Source organism: Corapipo altera, unplaced genomic scaffold, assembly GCF_003945725.1.
Source record: "Corapipo altera isolate COAL_440 unplaced genomic scaffold, ASM394572v1 2b, whole genome shotgun sequence".
NCBI lineage: Eukaryota > Metazoa > Chordata > Aves > Passeriformes > Pipridae > Corapipo > Corapipo altera.
In genome coordinates this window covers 23,360,088-23,384,904 of record NW_020884874.1, presented here as the reverse complement: position 1 = coordinate 23,384,904, position 24,817 = coordinate 23,360,088, and the positions used below count along the sequence as shown (strand labels likewise).

The following is a 24,817-nucleotide window of genomic DNA, read 5'->3' as shown; positions in this document are numbered from 1 at the left end:
AAACAAAACTGTCACTGCATCTCTGCTTACTGACACATGCCCTATGCCCTCCTGAACTCCTACATAACTGAAAACGTATTTTCTAAACTTTTAGAACTGAGGATCTGTATGACCCGTATCACCTCTTCCAGCGCACTTCTGCAAAACTCTCTCATAAGAATGTAACTTTGAGCTGTTCCAAGACCCAAACTTGTAGTGACACAACAGATGTGCACAGGAGGAATGCAGGCATACAAATACTCAGGTTAGGTCAAGTTAAAGATTTATCATGGTGCTTAGCAAGGGTCTTAATCTCTTAATTACACAATATTACTTACTACGCATTCTCACAAACACACTTAATTCCTTTTTATTTATGTATTTATAAAACCAGGTTATCACAGGTAAGCGGTTAGAGGTAGCAATGCACTGATAGCATTCAGATATTGAATAATATAAATATCTATTTCACGGATAGAAAAATTCTCAGAAACCAGTTAATTTGTCCAAATGTACATGAGTGTTCAAATTAGAATTATAGGATGACTCCAGCTTTATTGTCAGTCACTACTTTTTCACTGGTTTCCCTAAGGTTAGCATTTATGTGCACACTTCAAAGCATGGTATATGCAAGTAGACATAAAAATACACATGATATTGGTTATTAGTGATTTTAACATCAAAGGCAGATGGCATCTTAGAAGATAAAAGCCTTGATTAAATGGTACATCAAAATGACATAATTAGCAATACCTTATAAATTATTTCATTTCACATGGGTACTACTTGTAGTCAACAAGCACACATAACAATTATGCTGCACCAAAACCACCACTGGAATGTTGCAATTATTTAATGAAGTGAATATATAACTTACATATTGACCCTGTAGAATAAATTTTAAGTAAAGGGAATGTGTATTAATGACCAAAAATATAATTTAGCAAGGCCATTGGGAATATAGGCTGTGCTAAGTATATCAGAACCTCATCTGAGAAGTAAAAACATAAATAATAAAAAGCCTTACACAATGGTAGCTCATGGGTTCAAAACAGTCAGACAGCACTAACCATACATTGCAACAAAGCTTTCAGAAACTATTAAACTCTTAGCAAAAAAATGCCTAGGTGATGTCAATTCTTTTTAAAATTTTGGAATTAGTAGCATTCAGATAACAATGACAGTATTTCTCAAACTTCTTCCTGCAGTGCAGGGGAGACAAAAAGGACAAAGTATGCCCACGTACAAACAATACAAATGCCACCAGCTTACCTCCAGACTGAGCACTGTAAAGGGAAGGATCGACTAGAGGAATATTCTGAGGAGCAGGTTGAATGGTGTTACTTGTCACTCCTGCAAATCAATGCAAAAAAGATGGACTTGGGTTATTTTTACTCATAGGCTTTAAAGTAAACAAACAAAATGGAACAGGTACACTTAATGATTTTTAAATTCAGCAGTTGATAGCTTACTAATTCTGAAAATGTGTAACAAATAATTTTAAAGCCCTCACTTCATACTATGAAAGTTTTATAAAATTATACAGAAGAATATACAGGCTGTCATCCATTTTATCAGTATAGGATTTTACAGAAATTTAATTTCAAGCATCAAAAAGATAGGAAAACACTACTCCAAGAGACTCCCTAGAGCATTGAGGAAAACCTGCTAAAGAAAAGTGAGTTAACTTTGATGTTTGAAACTTAAATTCTACATTTTAATATCAGAGACAATCTCTATTATTTATTTTTAAAGCCTCATGCCTGTCATCTAACACTTGCAAACTATCTCCTTCCTAATTACTTCAAAAACAATTGATGAAAATAAAAAAGCTAGCTAGATTTAAAAGAGAAATGGTGATTCTAGAAGAAACAGCACTTCATGCTGTGAAACATTCTTGTATGTGTTCCCATTTTAGACACACTCATTTGCCTAGATCCAAAAGTGTGTTTTTGCAATATGTCCAGTTCACAGCAGACTAACATAAAGTTATTTCTACAACATCTGCTATGTAGGAAGATGGTATAATCAGTTTTCTAAATTATCTGTTACTGCATGGAATGATTGATGGGGTTAAAACTACGTAATGCAATGAAATTCATGTATTCCAACAAGGTACATACTCCATAATTTTCAGATATGGTAAAAACAATACACTCTCCCTCCCAGACCCAAAAAACCACCACCTATCTGAAGGATTTTTCTTTGATAAAACTGAAAAAAGAGCATCCTGAACTCCTCATAGGTTGAAGCATTTTTAAAATGAGAAAGTAAAAGGAGGGACTGTGTGACAAAAACATGTTCGATAATATAAAAATGTATCTAAACAATAAATGATCATCAGGATTGAAATCAAACTTTTAATCTTATTAATCAATCATTATATTTTATGGTTATTATAAAAAGGTCCCTTGAGGTAAAAAAGTTGTATTCACCAATCCTTTAAGACAATTTTTTTTTTAATACTGCAACTGGGAAGGAACGTTGGACTTTTACAAACTTGGTTTTGGTCCAAAAATGGCACATAATAATAAGGATGTAGGAGGCAGTATGTTTAGCAGTAGGGATAAAATTCCCATTAATAATATTGTCTCAGGTCAATCACAGTAAAGTACTTGCACAGGAAAAGGAGCACAAACCAAAAGGAAGAAAAGTATGAATGGTACATCAGGCAATTGTGTTGTTGTAGCAATTTCAACATTATGTTGGATTTGCTCCCGCATAAAGAACGACAACCCATCTGCACAGAGAAAGCCAAATATGAAATGAAATAACACAATTTCGTCTATCAAGTGAAAGATACAAACAGCGCTTTATAGTATAGATGTTGCGATGCAACATCATTTTACTGGTTCTAGAGAAGACAAAAAATTCTGTCTGCAGGGATAGTAATTTTTTTAGTCCATAAATCTCTTCTGGCAAAGCGCTCCAAAATATGAATTACACATTTTAAAAAACATAAAAAAGTATACCCTATGGCATTTTTACAATATTATCTTATGAAGATGCTTTTGACACACAATACCTGTGTTAATCTACTTTATAGGTAATGGAAAGTGGCCTAGAGTTCATCTCTCAATAAAGGCATGGATTTTTTACGTGTGATTTGGACATACCTGTGTTATGAGGTACTTCAGCTGGAGTGTTGGCTGGTGCATGGGCACCTGGTGGTATATGTATGCCAGTGTAATTACTAGTTGGTGTGTTGTTAGCTTCATATGTAGATGATGATGCTGGTTGAGTTGTTCCACTATGGACAGAAGATGACCCCGCTTCTTCCTTTTCAACATCTGCTAAGATGACACAAAACAGGAATTACTGCAGCTGTTCTGTACAAACACTTGAAAACTCTGGCTTTCTTTAAAACCTCCTTTTGAATTTTTATTAGTAAAAAAACTGCCACCACAGTGTGGCATAAAAAATCAACCCAAGCCACCTACAATTGATTTGACAAAATAAAAAAGTAACATACCATACAATAAAGATCTAGAAACTCACATACTTTCAAAGATCTCTTCTGTTCAAATTGAAGGATCATTTCATTACTGGTCTGAACATAAGAAATCTTTCTCATTAGAACAATCCCTTATACATTCATGTACTGCATCCACCGTAGTTAAACAAGATGTACAAACATGCAGCAATCTATATTTTAATATATACATGAATCAGAATATGGAAAACTGTATTTGCCCTACAAACTCTTTGTAAAAAACTAGATAATCCTTTTACCCCATATCAAACCACGGATAAATAGCAAAAAACCAGGAACTTCGGGAAAGTAATACCAAACAAGAAAACTAAATGCAGCTTAGCTAAGTCATAACTGTATCTAGAACAGTTACAGTACATAATGTTCTAGAAAAACAATATATCCCATAGAATGTACAAAGAACATACATATTATTTTTCAATCTCATCATGTTCTTAAGGTTCTGGTCTAGTTTATTCAATGTCACTTTAAAGGCTAGTGATCAATTTATTATGCTAATGATCCAGTTAATTTAGAACATGGTTGATTTCTGCTCCTTCATTTGAATTCAGTTCAATTTAAAACAGTTAATTTTCTTTTGCTGTATATGTATTCTCCTGTATCAATAATGTCAGATGGAACAAGTACAGTTTTGGGAATTGCTTATTTAGCAGCCAGTTCTTGAAAGTGAAAAAAAAATATATAGGAGTACAAAACGTATATATGTGTAGAGCTAGAAAAAGATGTTCTTTATGAAATCCATACTGATCTTCAACTACACAAGATTATTATTGTTATTATGTTATTGGAACACTTATACTGCTTAATAATTAAACCACCTACTGTTAAAAATATTACTATTACAAATATAAGAATTTTTTCCCCTGTAAGACCCTCTTCCTCCCAGAAAAAACTTCAGGTGCCACCTTCACTAAACACCTTTTAAGTCACAATACTATTTACTAAAATAAAAGGCTATAAAGCAGAGTAAAATCAACAGTATTGTTGTTAGAACATTATTACTAGACTTTAATAAATACACTGTAGTTTTATTAAACTGTTTCTGACATAGGCAAACAAACATTTGGCAGACCTCTGGAAGACAAAGGGTATCTTAAGGAGCCAGATTTTTCCTTTCCTGTATTTTTTGCTAGTAATTCATACTGCAATATATACGCATGGAAATAAAATTAATGCCTGACAACTGTCAAAAAAGGAGAAGAAAACTGTTTATTTTTGAGCTTCAAAAGTAAACAATGAATGTCTTTTAAATAATATCGCAATGATAAGAATAAGTTCGAATGCTGTATGTTTCAGTGGTTTTGGTGATAACTTTAAAAAATCAGTTTCAGAAAAAAATAAATTTAACAAAAACACAGAGGTTTACTACACATAAGATGAATGAAATAGTTATGTACAACACTCATCATGCTGTCTGAAGGTAAGGCTGCCCAATATTACTTGTAACACTGCTACCAATTATTTATAGCTTTGTCAAATTGTAGCTATAAAGTTGGTTTCTCCAAGCTGGGTGTCTGCATGAAGCTAGGATTTCGGGAAAGTTGTTATAAAAATTACTAAGCCACTTTTAAGAATGAGGCAGTAAGAGTAAACATGCTTCCACTGTACTCAGTATCTCAACTAGGAAAAATTACCTGTAAATTCATGCCCAGACTTAAACCGTTAATGCATTTATTCCTTTATTCCGCCCCCTGAAGCTTCCTGTTGCCCTTATCTGCTTTGCCAGTCCCATTCTGATTTCTCTTTCTGTGCACTAGGACTTCATATCCCTGCAACCTCTTGCCCCATACTTTTGTCTCTCTTGCAGTAATTCCATCTTCTCTCCAAGACATTCTCACTTTCAGCTTCAAGTTTCTCACTGCACAGTTCAGGGTCTCTTGTCACTCCTGTAACAGTGCAATGCTGTAGGCAGCACTGGCCATGGAAAACATGAACTCAAAAAAGTCTGCCAATGTTAAAAACATCCAAAACAAGTGTTACCAATGCTGACTATCCTTAATTACAGTGTCTGCAAAAGGTGAATTCAATAAAGGCAATCTGCTTTTTAATCAGGTATATGTACCAAAAGATTAAGCTCAACTGTTTGATTTGCTCATTATGCAACTGGCCAGTGTTAAACTGTATTAAACGTAAAAGTAGTTTTGTTTAAATTAACTCTTCTTAAGTGTTTAAAGTGCCCAGATATCATCAAAGCATTGTAAGTATTCTTCCTGCAAAGCAAATATTTAAAAACTCTTTATCAAAGATTAAAGTATTAGAAACATTTTAAGATACGCACTCGCAGTATTTGTGAATAGTTTTAACAGTAGTGCCAAATAAAAGGATTTCACACTGCTGAAAAAGAACATTTAAGTCAACAAATGGTTTTTAAATTCTTCAGTTAGAACATCCATAACGTTACTAAAAAAAAAATGTTTTCCAGGGAATGGGAATGAACACTAAAAAAAATTAGAGAATTATTTTCTCATAAAGTAGTAGTAACCTAGAACTCAAAGTTCCTTGCAATTTGCTTAAAGATGCTGAAATACTAGGCTGTGAAACAGCGACACAATTGTTTTACATGTCGTTTCAGCTCCAGATGAGTTTCTTGTCTTGGAACCTCATCAGCCTTTGTGCTTGAATCCCAGCATAATGAATCCATAAGCTCTTCATATTTTCTGCAAAGCAACAGTATACCCACACCATCTGTTTGCATTTTTAAAATTATTATTTATTTATGGAAGGCAAGACTTTGTGAAATAAGACTGATATCCCTGGCCCCATAACCAACTATCCAAAGATAGTTTTGTACAAACAGAGGATTCTCAAGGCTTAATGGGACTTCCTTGTCTACTGTAAGGAAGCACCAATCATGACTTAACTTCAACAGTTTAGTGCACTAAATTTACGACTAAAAAAATTTTTATTTTTAAGGAGTCCAGACTTCTCCAATTCTATGGACTCCTATTTTTAATTAATTCAGAGATTTAAAAGGTATCAACTTTAATTTTAAAACGTTTTCTTTTTCTCATTCTGCTGCATTGTTTCTCTTTTGCTTGAGATGTTGCTATAAGATTCATAATGTAAGATTCTATTGGAACACTGATTTTTTAAAAAAAATATATATACATCCAATTTTTTTCCACAACATTGAGAAATAAACTCCAAAGTGCATCAACTTTTCATACAATGTTCTTTCTACTAGCTGGAACTAATAACGTTTTCTCAAATTCTGTAATATAAATGTAGACTACATATTACATATTGCAGTGTAAGCAATTACATTTCATTTATTTACTATGGCTATACTATAACCATTTAGAACTTTTAAATATTTCCATGTTTTTTCCATTAGTACAAAATCTTGTGGGATGACCTAGGGCAAATGCTAAGTAACCTTTATATGTACTTCAGGACTCGTATTCCAACTGCATTAATAAATTAAGCATGTTATTTTAAGGTTTCCATCGTGGCATCCTTACAAAAGTATCCATGAATCCAACAGCAGAACTGCATAAAGCATGCCTATGTTGCTGTAAAAACATCTCCAAGAGTTACAGTATGGTTTTCAAAAATCACAAAAAAACCCCCAACACTATGGAAAAAAATGGTAATTTGTCAAGCTTCAGAGACCTAGCTTCACTCTGTTTAAACAGACTTTTTCCACTTGCTAGGGAAGGAAGAAAATGAGCAAGCAGAAAGGAATGGGGAAGGTTCAGTCATACATTCAAACAATGCTGCTTTTCTTCTTATGATGCACAAAGTAAGAACTGAAACTCTTTTTTACTGATTCTTCTCATAAAAATTAATTTGGATAAAGGTTTTGTCTTGGTTGTGTAGAACATTATGGACACCTACACTGTGGAGTTAACTGTCAAAATAAATGTCAGAAAAGGTATTTTTCATTTCATTTCTCAGAAAACAAAAGTGTGAGAAATTATCTTTCTACATGAAATACAGTTCAACAACAATACAAAAAGATATTGCCAAATTACAGATCTTGCAGGCTCCCTAACAGTAAGGATGTTAAAATTTTGGTTCACTCAGCATTTGTGTCCCTTTTAAGTTGCATGTAGATATAACTTGGTAATGAGAGCAAGAGTCTTCACCAATTCACCTGTACTGAACTGCAGTGAGTACTAAGGATTTGAGTAAGGCCCTGAATTCTACTTTCACTTCTACAACAGTTTCTTTTGTGGCCTTGAGCAAGTCAGTTATCTTTGCATTTCACATTAATAAAATGAAGAGAGAACCCATTTGTTGCTGCTGAGGAATAATTAGCTTCTACACAAGTTGCACACACAGATTTTTAGCAAAAGTTTTGTAATATTTACTTAGAAATTCTATTTTTGCAGTTGTTTACAATTCACAGTTTGTTTCAGATAATCAGGTGAGCTTTACCACACTATGAGCCAGACCCCTAAAGAGAACTCATTTAAAGCTAAAAATATTTAATTAAGCTATTCATTACATTCAATATACCACAAGACTCTTCTCTCATATGTTCCATTTTTCATTAAATCATCTAACTGGTGTAATTTGACAAAGATGGGATGAAGTTTGCAGTGGGAGTTGCAACTTGCACTTTTAGAGGTGGCTACATAAGTTTTATGAACTTATGTATTAATATAGGTGATTGATATATTTATACTTGTGCGTGCATACGTACAAAGTCTCATAGACTAGGTCAGAAGAAAACTTCAAATGTTTAATGTTTTTAGTTTTTTCATTAGGTATGTGAAGAATGATACATAGAGGTTATTGTCATTGTGCAGAATTAGTCTATTTTAATCTGCATAGTGAAAATATCCATTCCAAAGACATCGTATTTCATAAGAGATTAACCTCTAAAATTCATATTCAATCTGTGCTGACTGAGGAGAAAAACAAAGAGACCTCTTATTAATAAAACTGATCACTATCAAAAGCAATTGGTTAAATGCAAAAAGAACTAAACATCCATAAAGCATTAAGCATAGAAAAACTGCAATAAAAGGAAAAGTAAATGGGTGAAAATATTTTCAAAGTTAGTTTAATAAAATACATACAATTTCTATTTTTATATATTTTAGAAATGAATAATTTTTGCATATCTTTTGCTTTTATCAATCACTGAAAAACATGATCAGTTTTCACACATAATAGTAATACTTTTTTCTGGCTTAGTAGTTTAACCAAAAAAGTTTGCACATGATTTCATCTGACTGCACAAAAACACGCACATATCTGTGAACTTTGCAGATCTCTACTTTAGAAGTAGGGTAACATCTATAAAGATTAGAAATAGAAATATGGCAACTCTGATTTGATTGTTTAGTTACTCTTAGTAAATATACACATAATAAAAAAAGAGGACAGAGCTGTCTTTCTCAGAAGAGATTAGGATGTGATCCTGTAAGAGAGAGTCTGCTTAGTATGTGTTCTGTTACTTTATAGAGAGGCTAGTTCATGTCTGCTCCAAGTGGTGTGTGTCTTTAAAAAGCTCTAAATGAGAAAGTTTTGAGTGTCCCTAACATTTCATACTGAAGATCCAGGCCCTTCAAATTAGGAGCAATTTAGACAGGTCTGAGTGTATTAAATAGAAGACAGTAAAAGTTGTAACTTAGGAGGTTTAAAACAGCCTGTTGTAATAAACATTCATTTTGGTTAAGTGGATGTGCTTGGAAATCCCCACTTTATCTAACAGTTACAGAGGATTCAAGGAATCCTGTACAGGAAGCTCAGGTAGCCAGAGGACCACAGGGAAAAACTGAAGACATGAGGAAAAGGTGGATGAGTGAGAAAGAAGCAGGAAATCCAATAGAAAAACAGCAGACCTGTTTTGAAACCCACAATACTGTACAGGGAGAAAGGGGTTGTCTCACAACCAGGTGTTTGCTTTGAAGCTGAATTCACTTATGATCAGTTCATTTTCAAATCCTATGTAACTTCTGAGAGAGGATAAACTGGCAAAGGGATCATAACTTTACAGAACAGATTTAAAAGAAGGAGCGTGGGTATTAATAAAGAAATACACAGTTCTGGCCCAAAGCTGACAATGCCTTCTTAGAGAGTAGCTGTATTCAAAATAATAATCTCTACTACAAAGAAAAAAAATATTTTATTAAATAAGTCAATCAAACAGTAAAGTCCAATAAAATTAACAGTAGGAGAAGTGGAAAAGAAAAAGCAGAAGGTGGCCCACTGTGAATGGAATATCAAATGGGGAAGCTTTGCTTCCTGTGGGGTGCTCCCTGAAGAACTGTGCATACCATCCATTTTGGTCTTGGCACAGCCCTCTGCTCTTTTGAAAATAAAATAAACACATACCAAAACTCTCTCCTTCCATTCCAATGGGGCCAGGCTGAGGAGTCTCTCCATTCTTTAAGCAGTTATGGATGTATGCTGCCTTCCACCTGGCGTACTTCCTGTGCTGTGCATTCTGGGGAAGGGAAAAGGCCAGACACTTTACACAGACATTTACTTCTGTGAATTTATGCATTCAAAACAGAAATATAAACATGTTTTCCACCTTGAGAGAAGATTAGAAAACTTGACTGCTTTCTCTTCTGTCATTTGACACCCCTTTAAAGACAAACAACATGTGTGAAATTAACAGGTGAAAAAAAAAATAAGATAACAGCTCTAACAGGATCTCAGCATGAAAGGAAAATGTGGAGATCTTCGATTAATGCAGCATGTCAGGAAAAGGAAATAAATATACCAAGACCATCTATTCATACCAGTATGAAATGCAGAGCACTGTGTAGTAATTACCGATGTGACATGATGATGAAAGTTGCCTATCTCCATAAACTTAAAATGACTATTCACTTTAGATTTAAATACCTGAAACTTAAAATGCGACTGATGCTGACCAGTAATATAAAATCTTTTCTAATTACATTATTTTAAAATTTAAAAATTTATTTAAAAGCATAATTACAGAAAGGCTGATGTAGATGCAGATTAATGTGATTTGTTTGGGATATTCTATGACATATAATATTTTGATTTCATATCTTCACAACATAGCTAAAATTCAGATGAAGGACCTTTTCTGCAAATTTTAACAAACTGCTATTGACAACTTTAATAGTACAGTTAATAGAAAAAATAACATATCTTTAAAAATAATTATTATATTGACAGTCAATATATTTTTTTGCCAACTCTCCTTTTCTGAAATGGTGTCAGTATGAAGCAATAGCAGTGAGAAGCAAAGTGGCTGCCTGCCTTTCTGATTCCATTTCCATGGTAACAGTTTGAAATTGAAAAAAATCAACATGATTTTTCATTATTTTCAGTTTCTGGAAAAAAGAAATTGAGGAAAAGCATTTCACCTGGGTTTTCATAAATTCTTCTTTTCAGAAAACATGAGTGATTGAAATAAATGCCAGAACCTTAAAAAATTTAAGATTTTCCATTTAATTTTTTAAAATATACTTTACTGTTCCCGGGTACAACCTTCAACATGTCAAAACATGAACTGAAGATTAGCCACTTTGTATTTCAACAGTTTCAACAGTTTATTTAACCCAGGAATTCTCAATTGTTGCAATAAATCTTAAACTGATTATGTAAATTAACTACTTTGTCAAAAGTTATATGAGAAATGACCAGTTCTGACAGTTTTGATGTAATATATATCAAGGAACAAGGCTGAATATAAACAGAGATGAGAAATTTAGAAGGATGAGTGGAATAAATTGGCCAAATCAACAGTGCAGATTGTGATAGCATGCTTCACATCAACATCACCACCTGCAAGGTACTGGTGAACTCAAATTTCCACACTAACAATCATAGGTAAAGTGGTTTGGAAACTGAGGTAGACTGATGTCTCTTTAGAAGTCCTGGTTGAAATTAAATCCAAAGTTTTTGAGAATTAATAAACTGACATTCAATACTGTACTTCACAAAGCCTATTGCACTGTCATCTAGAACAGGGTAGAGAGACACAATACAAAAGGTATCTCCAGCAAGCTCCCTTGCTCATATTTAATACATTGTATCCACCAGGACCCTTATGAAGCCCAAGAGAACGATACAGTCTTCATTTTTGCAAGTAAGATTTTCTTCAGAAAAAAAGCCTAGCCTTAAGACAGGTTTATTAAAACACATTCACTATACCTCAGAAGCAAAAAGTGCAACCGGAAAATCTGACTTTCTGCTAAATACTTTCTTTTAATAATAATTTCTGGTCAGTCAGTGTTACAGATTAAATTCTTTTATTATTAACAAACACACTAGGAGCCACAAAATGCAGAAATACTCATCCAGAGTACAGTACTTTTAGAAAATATTACTATGCAATATTTAACAGTCTGTACATCTCCCCTCTGCTCCAATACAGCAATTATTTATTGATAAAATGTGAAGATGCTGTTGTATCAGGTGTCTGTGCCCAGGTGCTGGCAACATGGGATGGCAGCAGTGGTGTCTGTGAGGAGAAGCCAGGGCTGCCCCACGTTGGATATAACTAGCTCCAGCAGACCCATTGTGGGACACAGCTGAGACCTTCAGCCAGGCTGGTGGTGCCCCAAGGAGTGCATATTTAAGAACGGGTCAAGCACCCCCCACACCCAAAATGCTGGATGGAGGAAGGAGAAGGGAACAAAGTGTCATGTCTGTCATGCATCCCAACTGCAAAAGTTATCATTCCAGAACTGAGAAGCAAAATTCTGTTGTGTTCAGTTTGTTTGTAATATGCACTGCTGTCCCTTTCTGGAAGACTACCGTATTGAATGAATGTTACTACTAAGGTTAATGAAAAGAACACTACTACCACACAGCTTCCTACTGACCTGATGAAAGCTGTGTCTTGTAAAACACATTTTCCAGAAAATCCTTTTGCCTACTTCTAATACTGAGATACAGAACATTCACTCTTAATTTTTGACACAATCCATTCATACTACCCAATAATCAACAACCGCCAATTAAAAAAATACATATTAAGTACAATACCCATTTTCTGATTCTAGGTGTCAAATATCTGCTTTCTATGCCTTCTGTTGTTGATTTAAAAGCCTTTTAGTAGTTGATAATACATATATATGAAGGCAATTACATGTTGAAAAACAGATGATCTGAATATAGGTGTCATACTATAAAACCAGGTGTCAGGCTGAGCTTACTTCCGGCCAACAAAAGCTTCTGCAAAAGCCTAAGATGGTCACATCATATTTGTCCATCATTCCTTCATGTGAAACTGGATGAAGACACTGTTGAAATGTTATGATGCTATACAGAAGTTTCCTGTATTTCTGGTACACTCTTTCTTATTGTCTTCACTGATTAAATAAAATGAGAGAATTCTGCTTCTTTCCAATTTCAAAGCATATCTGTCCTTTCAGCATCAGCAAAAAAACCCCCTGACACAGAGTAGTAAACATACCACTACTAGCACTCCACATCAACATTAATAAAAATTTCTTCCATCTACAAAGGAGGATTGCTTCAGGACCTCTGAGGAGTCACCAAATCAGTGCACTGACCTGTGTACTGGATTCCTACAGCCTAAGATGATTGTATTTTCAATCCAACTCAATATGCATTCACTCTCTGGCTCTAGAAAATGTTATTTGATACAGTAAAGGACGTCAGGGTGCAGAGTAGCCAGTTTTAAGAGAACACATGAAAGAGCAAACTTACTTGTGCCTCTTGATAAATGAAAATTTTAGATTGGTATAGTCTCAGGCAATAGATGATGCAGAACCTTAAAAGAACTCTTGGCCAAGCATTTCTCTTTAATATTTACACTTACATCCCATAGTATACAAGAAGCGCACCACTATTAAGACCATTTTTTTACCCTCCTTCCAATATTTACAAATGAAAGGAGCCACAACAACTGCATTTTTAACTGATCAAGTACAACTTGCACATTAGGCACACTTATCAGACTGGGGATTTACATACAGGATGTTGAGTCTGTGAATTCCAAACTGGGCACGGAAAAAAGCGAAGGCGGAAAAAGCCACGAACCTTTCATCATTTTTCCCTATAAGCATTCCCACTCGTTCAATGTAATGCTATGTGTCCCACAGTAATAATTAAACTTTGAATTTCTAACTGATACTTCCCATAAAGCATCCTCCAACAGGTAACAGTTGTCTAGTATTTCACATATGATTTATTTGAAATACTTAGTACAATTCTTTTTGACTTACTAACAAGCATAAGACTATACAATCAGAACATATGTTCTTTGAAATTCATATTCACACATTATAAAGGCAACATCTGTGCTAGCAAAAGTAATCACATAATACACTTGTATGCCTAACACTTACCTCTTCAGAGAGCTCCCCAAATACTGTCAGAACATCTATCAGGAGACTTGCAGTATAAAAGGATTTTATCATGTTTCTGTAAAAGAGAAAATATTTCGCTAACTTGGTAATGTCAGTCTTCAGAATCATACTATTACAAGTTGTCATTTTTAGATCATACTGGCTTATTTCAAGCCAAATATCACTACTTTTTTTCTTTTAATCTGATGTTACAGAACCTGCTTCACAACATTTAAATCTAGCAATATATTGATTAGTATCCCAACTAGAGTGAAGAAAATGTTCAGTATGTTTCAAAACTGCTCATGTGTTCTGTACTTAGATTCTAGTTTGGAATGTTCCATGTAGGACATAGGAAGTCCTATATTAGTTTCAAAAAATACATCAACATGCCACAGTAATTGCTGTAAACCAAACCACATAATGGATCATCACAACTATTTCACTATCCCTCAGTAGAAACTATAACATGCTTGATGTAAATAAAGTGCACTATTAGCTTGTGGTTTTCGAAGGTTTGCCAGCAGGTTAACAGCCTCTTAAGGAACATAAGAAGGAGGATACCAGATAATGTGTGAAATTAGAGACATACAGGTAGCAACAAATCAAGTTTTCTAAAAGAGAAAAGAATGCATTAAAACCCAATTCTTGTTTCCATTCAAATTAAAGGGAGTTTGGATATTCACATTCCCTGACCAGTAGCTTAATTCAGATAAGAAAACCAAAGATTTTCACCTACTTATGAAATTGTCCAGCTCTGTCTTCATTGTCTGCGTATAAAAACATTTTCAAAGCATAATTCTCCACATGAGCAGAACCAACAATTTCCTGAGTAATTGCTTCATTATCACCAAATTGCTTTTTCATCTGAAAAGTGTTGGAAAAATACATCAATTACTTTATTAGACCCTAGCAATTCTGCAAACACAAAATGAACCTGCTGACTTAAACAAGGACAATACAATTCAAAAAGAAACAACATACACTTTGTTTTACAAATTTCCAGCTTCTAACATAACAAAATGCTAAAAGCAATGTGTGAAAGAGAAGGCACATTCTTTTGGAGAGAGAAACATTATGAAAAAGTAGCTCTGAATCTTCAAACACAAAATATTTATAGAAACCACAGAAAATCTCTGTCAAAGTTTAAAATAAACACAACTACTGTGAAGGAATAGCTACAGCTGTTTTTCCTTTTAGTATCCAAAAGACCAGGCACTCCGAAGCCTGTGTCAGGATTCAACACAATTCAATCAGTAAAGTAATCCATGCTTTATAAAGGTGCTGTAGATCAGAGTGATCATGTATAAAAAAAGCTCTTATAAAGCTTATTTAACTGCAGTTTATCATATGTGTGTGAGCCCTACCTTGACTGGTCTAGTGACCTATGGATTTACTGGAATTTTCAGTGTAAGCAGTGTATTTCAATTCAAGACCTCAGAGTACAAGAATCTTCAGGTTTCCTAATAAAAATCAGTAAAGCAAACAACCCTCTAACAGTTACAACAACAGGTGGATTTACAGCTTCTGAATAGGCTTACTGTTTGCACACAAGGAAATCTCAGGTTATCCTCAGAGAACAAAAACAGGAACACCGCATGATACTAACCTGCAGCCTTTATTTTGCCAAAAGATTTAAAAACAATCTCTGAATGGTAATTATTTTTCATTGTGCGTGTGAAGAAAATGTAATCATGCAGGCTGCATTTCCATATTTTTTAGACTGCTGCCAACTTTTTAAGACATAGAATGTTGCCAGAAGAGTTACTTGATTTCAATAGTGAAGTATAAGCTTTCCAAATAGAATTTTAAATTTAAAGACTTTTGTCAACAAGTACTCTAAGTGGTTTTTAAAAAGTATTTGTTAAACAAAGTGTAATTTTCTTGTGAGAATAGCATAATTTGTAAATTGAAAGACATGTAACTGAGACGAAACACAGAAGCTAACTCAGGAGAGAAGTTGTTTGCATACACATATATTTCCCAGTCTGTCTATATACCTCACACTCAGAAAATAACTATACTTGAATAACTATACTTGATCTGACGTTCAATGGAGATTATTTTAAACATACAAGTGACACTGTTACCTACAGTTCTAAAAATATTAAAGTTAAGTTATTTACTTTTGAAATTACCCATCACACAGTCCGTGATTCAATAAAGCAGTACTGGTGTTATAAATGCTGATTCAAAATTTGAACCTAAAACCCAAGCCACTTCAGTTTAACTTTACAAAAAAAAAAAAAAAAACACCACCTGAAATATTTAAATGAAACAGTCATGTACTGGGAAAGCAAAACAACACAATGTTATGCAAAAATACTTCTGACGGAAACATGCATTTTGGATACAAAATCACTGTGTTTAATTCACGTTTTTGGAATATTATGACATTTCTTGCAAAGAACAGATCTGGTAATTTCCATTCAACAGAGCTGGTAATTTCCAGCTATTTCTATGCTGTTTTATTCTTTGCTATTGTAAAGATCAGGATTATTTGCAAGCTTCTGTCTTAACCTCTAAAACACCCAACTGCAGTGCCAGTGAAAGCACAGACCTGTAGCGCTTCTCTGTGCCCCCTGGTGGTTAAGGGCACACTGAAAATGGCTGCTGTTACATTACTGCAGAGGTCCAACTTTTCCATAAACCCAAGCTTCCCAGCCCACAAAACTGCTGTACCAGATTTGCTTAGAGGTGCTCTCTCCGTCCTTCCACCACTTAGATACGTGGAAGAACCTTCAATGCCTGTGCATCAGTTGTCTCACAGACAATCTTACCAGCAACTGAAAGATGAAAGCATGGACATTTGCTGCTCTTCCAGTCTTTCCACCTCTGAAACAGAAGGGGTAACTGAATGCTCCAGACAGATTAACTGCTGCAGTACCACATGGGATCCAACAAATTTCAACAATCCTTAGGCAATGAAGAGCAAACTCTTCTGGAGTTTTAATCTCACCTCTCCTGCCACCTCTATCCCTTTTTGAACATGAAACCAGACCCATTGAAGGTGTCAAAATCTGATGAAATAACACACCAAGAAGTCGCTGTACGCTGAATTTTCCATTACTAAAGATCAGTGACAAAACATAGCAAGAAGCACAAGGTGTGAGAAAAAAACCCAAACAGTTCATGTTTCCTTTTTTTCCTGAAGAATCTTAGAATCATAAAATGGTTTGAGTTGGAAGGGACATAAAGGATCATCTAGTTCCAACTGTCCCTGCCATGGGTAGGGATGCCATTCACTAAATGAGGTTGCTCAGGCAGGACCCATACAACCTGGCCTTGAATACTTTCACAGATGAGGCATCCACCTTTCACAACTGAAGGCTGTTGTACTAGTTTTGCACAAACTCTTCAGGCACTGCTGTGGCTAGATTTCAGACAGAATTACTAATAGTAAACATACAAAGAACTGCTGCTTCATTTTTCAACATTATTTTCTGCTTCCAAATGAGCACTTAAACCTTAAAACCCACACACTTCTTCCTCTGAGAATACTGAAAACTACAAGGTATTAGTACAATAATATTGTTCTACAAGGTAGAACATAAACAGCTCCTAGAACTTAAACTGACCATTTGTACAATAACTTTACCTTTTTTAAATCTGTTCTATTTAAGGCTTTTTAATAGGATCAGATCCATTCAAAGAGCATGGCACGGCCATCTCTGACACAGATTAGACTGCGCTTACAAAAATTCATAGTATCAAATTTCCAACCTCTAACAGAGGATACGATCAGAAGTATCTTTATCTTTTACAGTTTAAAAAACTCCCTGGGTACAACGTTTTAGGTCAAAACTTTCAAAAGCATCCAAGGACTAGGCTAGTGAGTCCTAGTGAAAATAACGCTCACACACTTAAAGGAATCAAAGGCAAATACATTAAAAAGGTAATCTAGAACATCTGTATTTATTTCATAATGAATTATGATTTGTCATGAGAATATGTTCGGATAAAGTATTATAATTCATGTTGGCTACACAAAACCTTATGGTAAAATTTCAGTTATGTTTGTGCATGCATACATACACACATACTGCTCTACCTCTTCCTTTACCTTTTCAAATCCTTCTGCCAATTTATTACATACAACTTAAATTCATACAATGTGCCTGCATACAGAACAGTTGCATCAATGACTGATGTTGGAGAAGAGATCTTATTTGCAGAAGCTTAAATAAAAATTAAAGTAATATCATGAATCATTTTAAAGGAGAGCGATAAATTCTACTTACAGCTTCCAACTGATCCATAAGCTTGGATAAAAATTTTCGGCATTCTGGGGTTTTACTATCAATCTTCATCCCTGTTTGCATTGCATACAAACGGCCTTGAAATGATACAAAACACAAAAACAACAAAAGTGATTATCTAAGGCAAAACCCATTAGCAAACAAAGCAATGCCTCTCACACATCTGAAAGACAAACTCATGGTTTAACAGTGTAATGACATCAGTACTAGTGAGCAATGACAGTGAAATCCAGATATGCTTGGTCTTGCAGAGATACTAGGAGACATTTTTGTGAGACTTATGCTTTACTTCCCCCAATGACTACTCCCGCTGATTTCAAATTATCACTATTATGCAATATTAAGTGATTTTGTAAATTATCACTTCCCTTGCTTGCAATGCTCTCAAATAGGAATTTCAAGTCGATTTGAGAGTGTGTGTATATATCTCAAAAATGGAACTTCATGTAGTAGGAACCAGTTAGCTTTAAAACACCACTTTATTAAACGGAATTAAGCATCTATTATCTCCATGTACATAGCATCAAAAAACTCAAGACAAAAACCTGATCTTTAAAGCAGACAAGACAGGCTTTAATAAATTTTATCTGCAAGTAGATTTGTCAGTTTTTAATATGATCTTGAAAATGAACGATGACGAACACCTTCTGATTAAAAATTATCTTTTTACTACCAAAATCTGTGAATTTTAGATTTGCACATGGCAGAACTTTATAGGCTTCATGAAACTGTGGGCAAACCCAAACAACTGTTATTTAATAGGATTAACATGCACAGAGAAGGGAAAATAGACAGAAACATTCAGTAACCAAATACAGAACATCTTCCACAAAAAAGGCATTCCACTAACTCCCACTCTTGACCTCTAAGGCAGTCCTACAGGACACTTTCTGTGCTATGTAGACTTCATCAAGTGACTAAGCTAATGACTGATAGGTACTCTTAAGCCCACCTTATTTATCTTCAAGATGCTGACATTAATATTAAACATTATGAAACCAGCACACATAAAGTTGAAATTAGATTTCAAACAAATTCAAACACAGAAAGAGACAGAGATTTGTATCTAAGGCACTGAAATAAATAAAGTCTACCATCAATTAAAATACCATCATCACATGACAAGGAATTAATACTCAGTCTTCAATTAAATTGATTTTTAAGTAAATCCTTGACTGTAAGCTCCCCTGAACACATTTCATGGTATAATTTAATAATATAAAACTTAAGAATTAATATAAGGGTTGCTAAACCTATAAGCCATCAAGATCAGTAGTTTTCTTTTTGATGGATGGAAGTTTCAGATGTTTTCAGAAGCAAATAAATTAAGTTGAGACCAATAGCAATTAGGGCGACAAATTCAGAATACCCTTGGTCATTACTGGATATAGATTTATCTTATTTACTGAAGTATGCATCTTCAGATCTCTTCCATAACTCATTTACATAAAAAGAACTCTGATCCCATATAAATGGATCTTGCAAATGTCTTTAGTCTTGAGGATGTTTAATAATTAAAAGATGTCCTAATTTTTAACTGTTACTCTTGTGTTACCCATATGTGGCTTTTTTCACACTCTTTGCAAATACTTCCATTTAAATAGTGAAAGCAAGGTAATTTTTTTCCTCACTAATACCCAAAGGGGTGTATTTACAGGACTGTGCCATCTGTAGGCTTTGTAGGCAGCCCTGAAAAGCCAGCCCTTTCACCTCTTAGGATTTCAGAGGCTCAGAAAACCTTTAAGACTCCTTCAGGCACTCCAGTGAACAAATGCAGAAGAGCAAGTCTTGAACATACAGAAAACACAGGTCAGAGAACAATAGTTACAGTAAGAAACATGTTTTTCTTGTCCATATATAACTTTACACTGTGGCTGACATCAAGCAATGTTCCATACCAACACCACTTTCCTGCCAACAGAAGATTCTGGGACCAAAGTGCCCAAGAGTCCTTAGGTCATTCACGACTGAAGGTCTATCATCCAAAGCACAGACTGTCAAGAAAACATGAAGGTGCTCTAGCAACAGCAGTTCTACAGACACTAAGAACAGAGACATCCTACAGGCAATTGATGTCACCTGAGATAAATGTGTTCCATCCATCACAGTAATTACATCTCTGTACCACACAATCGACCATATGAGACAGTTACCACATTTAGCCACCAATTCCCAATTTGGATCAGTGCCCATATAAATTGTATAGGAGATTTCCTGAGAGATCTTATTAACTGGTAAAAGGTCAAAGCACACTTAAGTTACTGTAACAAGAGAGTCTACTGTGATCTTCAGGAACTTTTGAAGTCCAGACTTTTTGCATACTCACTTCTTCACATACACTTGAAAGGAGGACTACTGCATATCAAACCTGTCTAGACAGGTGTCTGATGAGGCAGTCACTGAGATAAAGGCAAAAGCTATTCCTTCTTTCTCAAGTAAGTGGTGATCAAGAAAGAGCAGGATGTCTGTGAAAACTACTGTTGACCGAGTATCACTACCTAGTAGCATTCCATACTAAAAGGTAGTCTTGACTCAGATATCACTGATAAAAGAACCTGATTGTAATGAAGGATAAGGCAACTTGCAGGTCAGAAAATGCAAACCATACCCTTCCAGTCAAAATCTCCACAATCATCAGTTTCAGTTGATGAACTGAAGATACAGAAGAAAAAGTACACTCTCCACAGTCTGAATCTCACCATTGCCAAACAAAATGTTGTTAAGTATGTTTAGGCATACTTACTGCTTTACTCAGCGCTGTTCTAGTCAAAAGTAGGGCTCTGGGATAGAAAACTTCTATCAACAATCACTAAACTTATCAAGCAAACAGCATGTAAAACAGCTGAAAAACTGAAAGAACTAGAGATTTCTAGAGACAGAAACAAAACAGGAAGACAAGGAAATAATTTGGTATTTAAAGACACCACTGAAATAAAAATAATATTTTTAATGTTTCAAAATTTTGCTTTTGAAATTATCTGTATGAAGAGCAATATGTGAGTGAATCTGAAAGCAATAAGCAGTAAGTAATTTCTTTTCAAATTCCTTCCCTTATTACCGACAACAGGAAAAAGTGTCTACTAGTTCTACGCTTTCCATTTTTGAGTATTATTACATTGTATTCCTAAGGCAAACAATTAAATTCCAAATGCAGGTTTTTCCACATCTGCATCTTTTGCCATTCTCTCTGCTCTCTCTAATTTTGAAACGTCCCAAGTGTAGGCTATCTGTAAGACTGTGTTGGTTTTGATACTACTACCTTTGCCAATTAAGGTGTTAGAAGTCTCTAGCATATCTTTTACTTTTGTGTGTACTTCATCACACAAGTATTACTTATAGTAAAGATACATAATAGTAACTGAAAAATACGTTTTCATCTAGTGAAGGAAATCTATTAATGCCCTTTTCCTGTCTAACTTGCAGCAAATGGGCAAACTGACTAAATTTTCAGCAACAATGAGCAAAATGTAACTTTCCAGTGTTAATATCGTCAGTCAAATTTTAAACTGGCAATTAATGGTTAAAGAACTGTCTGCCATGTGTATGTTGACAGGTAATCTCAGTAGCAAATAACTCATAAGCAAGAGGCTAGAAGTTTACTGCCTCCAACTCTCTGCTGAGAAAGTCGACAGTGACAGAGTTCAGTTGCCCCCTCCCCTCCATATCTAAAAGAAAAGAGAGTAATTATTTACATTCCTTTAAATACAGCTGTTTTGGTTCCTGTAATACTGCAAAAGCAGTGGCATGTATTATTACTGTGCTTGCTAAGTCACAAAACTTTTGCTTTAATGGAAGTAGTTCAACTTCTAACAAGTGGAAGTTAATCTCCCGAACAGTATGGACACCACAGAAAGAAATCCTCTTAGTGTTCTGTATTACGAATGCATTATTTTACCTTATAAAATACCATACTTGAGATGCCATTTTACATCAAAATTATTTCATAGAAAAAAAAAGTCCAAAGTGCATGCCCCTGATGACCGCAGTAATATACTGTAAAACTAAACAGCTAGACTTAAAGGGGCCATTTGCTTAGTAACATTTGATAAAAAAAATTCCTTTGTGAAAAGCCAAGCTTCTGGAAATGGGGACGTAAAAAGACAACTACAACCATACATTGTAGCTGCAAAAGTTTTCAAGTTTTTAAGCCTAAATGGAGTATATGAAGAAAGTAGACAATCTGGGAATTAAGGGACCTGTAATTCTCATCTCTCTTCACTATTTGTGATGAAGTTCTGGAATTCTTGTAAACAAACAGATGAATGAAATTATTCCTTCTTTTTGTTTTATGCTTTCACCTTAATAACAGACACAACTATTTTTTGCCCCCTTTATCGAAGTCAGGTAGCAAAAAAGACTTTAATGCAGCCAACAACAGTAGCATATGCATAAAGTAAAGCACTAACAAGGTAAAGGAGTTTACATAGAGCTAATGTCTAAATATTAATGAATATTATAAGTAGAGCTAAAGTCACTTGTAATTTTATACACAAAGAACTGTTTTGCCAATTATTAACTAAAAGAGAGCTTGCTCTCAGTTTGCAGACAGGACATTTATCTTCAAATTCATAAAGACTTGGCAAGTTATCATTCTCACAAAAATGTTTTGCTAAGACAACTACAAAATATACATCTTGACTTGTTGCCCTTAATCTTTGTTCAGTAAATACTAAGTGTGGGTGTGCTGGATGGAATTATACAGTGAGCTTTACAGAAACTTCTTTGCCTTCATTTATGTCACGTTATTTTTCCTTTGCTAACACCCAGTACAATTTCAGAGAAAGTATTTTGTCTTTCGTATGTGCCAGGCATTCATTCTCATACACATTAAGTTACTCGAGATTTATGTTTGGATAACAACTGAAACTCCCCTCACTCCCACTTTAAACTAACTCTGTGCCAAGTAAAAAATACTGGAGAACAAAAGTTCCAGCCAGCAAGCATGCACAAAACGCTGATTCTATGTTCTAAATTCTGTCCTCCTACCCATCTTTCTTTTTCCTGGCCTAACAGGATCAAAAGATTAAATTTTTTTTCCCTGTACATATTTAATTCTCTGGCATTCAAAAGGAAAAATTATTAGCAACTGGAATATTTTCGACATTTGAGAGTAACAAATTGCAATAAAACAGTAACAAATAACACTGCAGTAAACTTTAGCTATATTTTTATTCTGATTAAGAAATGAAAGCTTTTTCAGGCCATAATTTATTACTCATTCATATTCTTCACCTTCCTCTTCCCTTTGTAAAACCACTGACAGAAAAACATTTGTTAACTGCTTGGTACAGGAAGCCAACAGCTGGAATACAAATGTAGGAAGCAAGAGATACTACTGGAAACACATTTTCATATAAAAATGAATTATGCTTGCTTTCATGAACATTAATGTGCCATATTTCAGTCATGCAATTTCTGCATGCAAATCATAAATATATGGTATTTCTACATGGCTAAGCCCAAGTTGTCTGAATCCAAAGACTTTTAAAAATAGATTAAACAGTTCTGACAAACAAACTTTGAAGGGCCTTATACTGCCTTTTCATTATAAGATGCTGAAGAAAACTTAGCAAAAGACAAGATATTAGACTGGCAGCATCAACTGAAAAACCTAAAACATTCCAGAGAAAGCAAATATCATGACCCCTTCGTCCCCTCGGGTTCTTTCACAATATTTTAAGTTTTAGTGAGGAAAATGGACTCACAGCAGTATAATTCAGGGTAATGTAACATGCTAGACAAATTCTGTCAAGTCAAAATGATCTCAAATAAAATGTCTCTTACTTAAAATTCCTGACAGTTACAGTAAGTTACATTACAATTCCATTTTATTTGAATAATAGGAACTTGTAAACAAGATAAATAGGTGAGACAAAATTTCCAATGACAAACAAGTGGTAACTATTAAGGTTAGCTGACAAATAATCTAGTAATATCTATCACAAATCCCAGGAAATTACTCTGTATTTTACACTACCATATTTCAGTCTGGTTTAAGGACTAATTTTGATCTTATAAAATTTGAATAAGACTGGAATTCATAAGCTTCTAAGCTTTTGCACAATATTTAAATTACCAGCATTTTTAGAAGCTTGTCTCTACAGTCTAATAAAGAAAAGGAAATATTTCTAGTTAAATCAGAAAAACTACATTAAATGTAGGATTTATAGCAATTGAGATCTCTAGAATGCAACAGGAGGGCAAGGCAGCTACTCTGGATTAGTTATCGCCAAGTCACAATGATAAAACAGCTTGTAGTGATTAGAGCACAAATCTTCTGTGGAACACCCTCCAGTTTGGCTTAAACTGGAAGAAGAAGCCTATTTCGTGCCCTGGAAATCTTTTGGTTCAAGACTTTGTCAACTAGATCTGGGAACAAAAATTGTCCCTTTTGCTTTTTCTCTCCTGCTTGATCTCACAAAACCAGAAACATTAATACAATACTAAGATCCTTCGGAAGCATTTCTCTGGTGTTTTTGCATGTCAAGAATTTAAAAACTGAAGAATTTTTCACACCTTTTTTAAGATCAAATTTACTGATATCACATGAATGTTTTTTGATGTTTAGCACACTGTAAAGCAAAAGTCATCACAGCTCTGCTTTTTGGAAGTTACTAGAATCATAATTTCTCATGTTGCATCCATTAGATATCCAAACACTGTTGTGTGTTAGGGTGTTATATATCATGAAACATCAGTCCCTTTCTGGCAACTCATTCGCATTCTCTCAATACTTTTGAATCAGAACATCAATGCCCAGTAAGTACAGAAGTCCAAAATAAACTACCAATCATCTTTGCAAAGAGCTTAACAACACTACTGAAAGGCTG

At 34.5% G+C, this 24,817-nt stretch overlaps 1 protein-coding gene across 4 annotated transcripts in view; it reads right to left on the bottom strand.

Annotated features, from left to right (window-relative positions):
- VTA1 (vesicle trafficking 1) overlaps positions 1 to 24,817 on the bottom strand; it is a 34,945-nt gene that overhangs the window by 5,974 nt on the left and 4,154 nt on the right. For 3 of the 4 annotated variants that reach the window (XM_027633449.1, XM_027633470.1, XM_027633464.1), the window contains exons 2-7: positions 17,970 to 18,064; positions 14,468 to 14,595; positions 13,729 to 13,804; positions 9,761 to 9,872; positions 3,096 to 3,272; positions 1,252 to 1,332 (exon numbers count right to left, since the gene is read on the bottom strand). In XM_027633449.1, coding sequence (XP_027489250.1) covers positions 1,252 to 1,332; positions 3,096 to 3,272; positions 9,761 to 9,872; positions 13,729 to 13,804; positions 14,468 to 14,595; positions 17,970 to 18,064 — 669 coding nt within the window. The remainder of the gene's footprint in view (positions 1 to 1,251; positions 1,333 to 3,095; positions 3,273 to 9,760; positions 9,873 to 13,728; positions 13,805 to 14,467; positions 14,596 to 17,969; positions 18,065 to 24,817) is intronic. The other variant, XM_027633457.1, reaches the window with a different exon arrangement.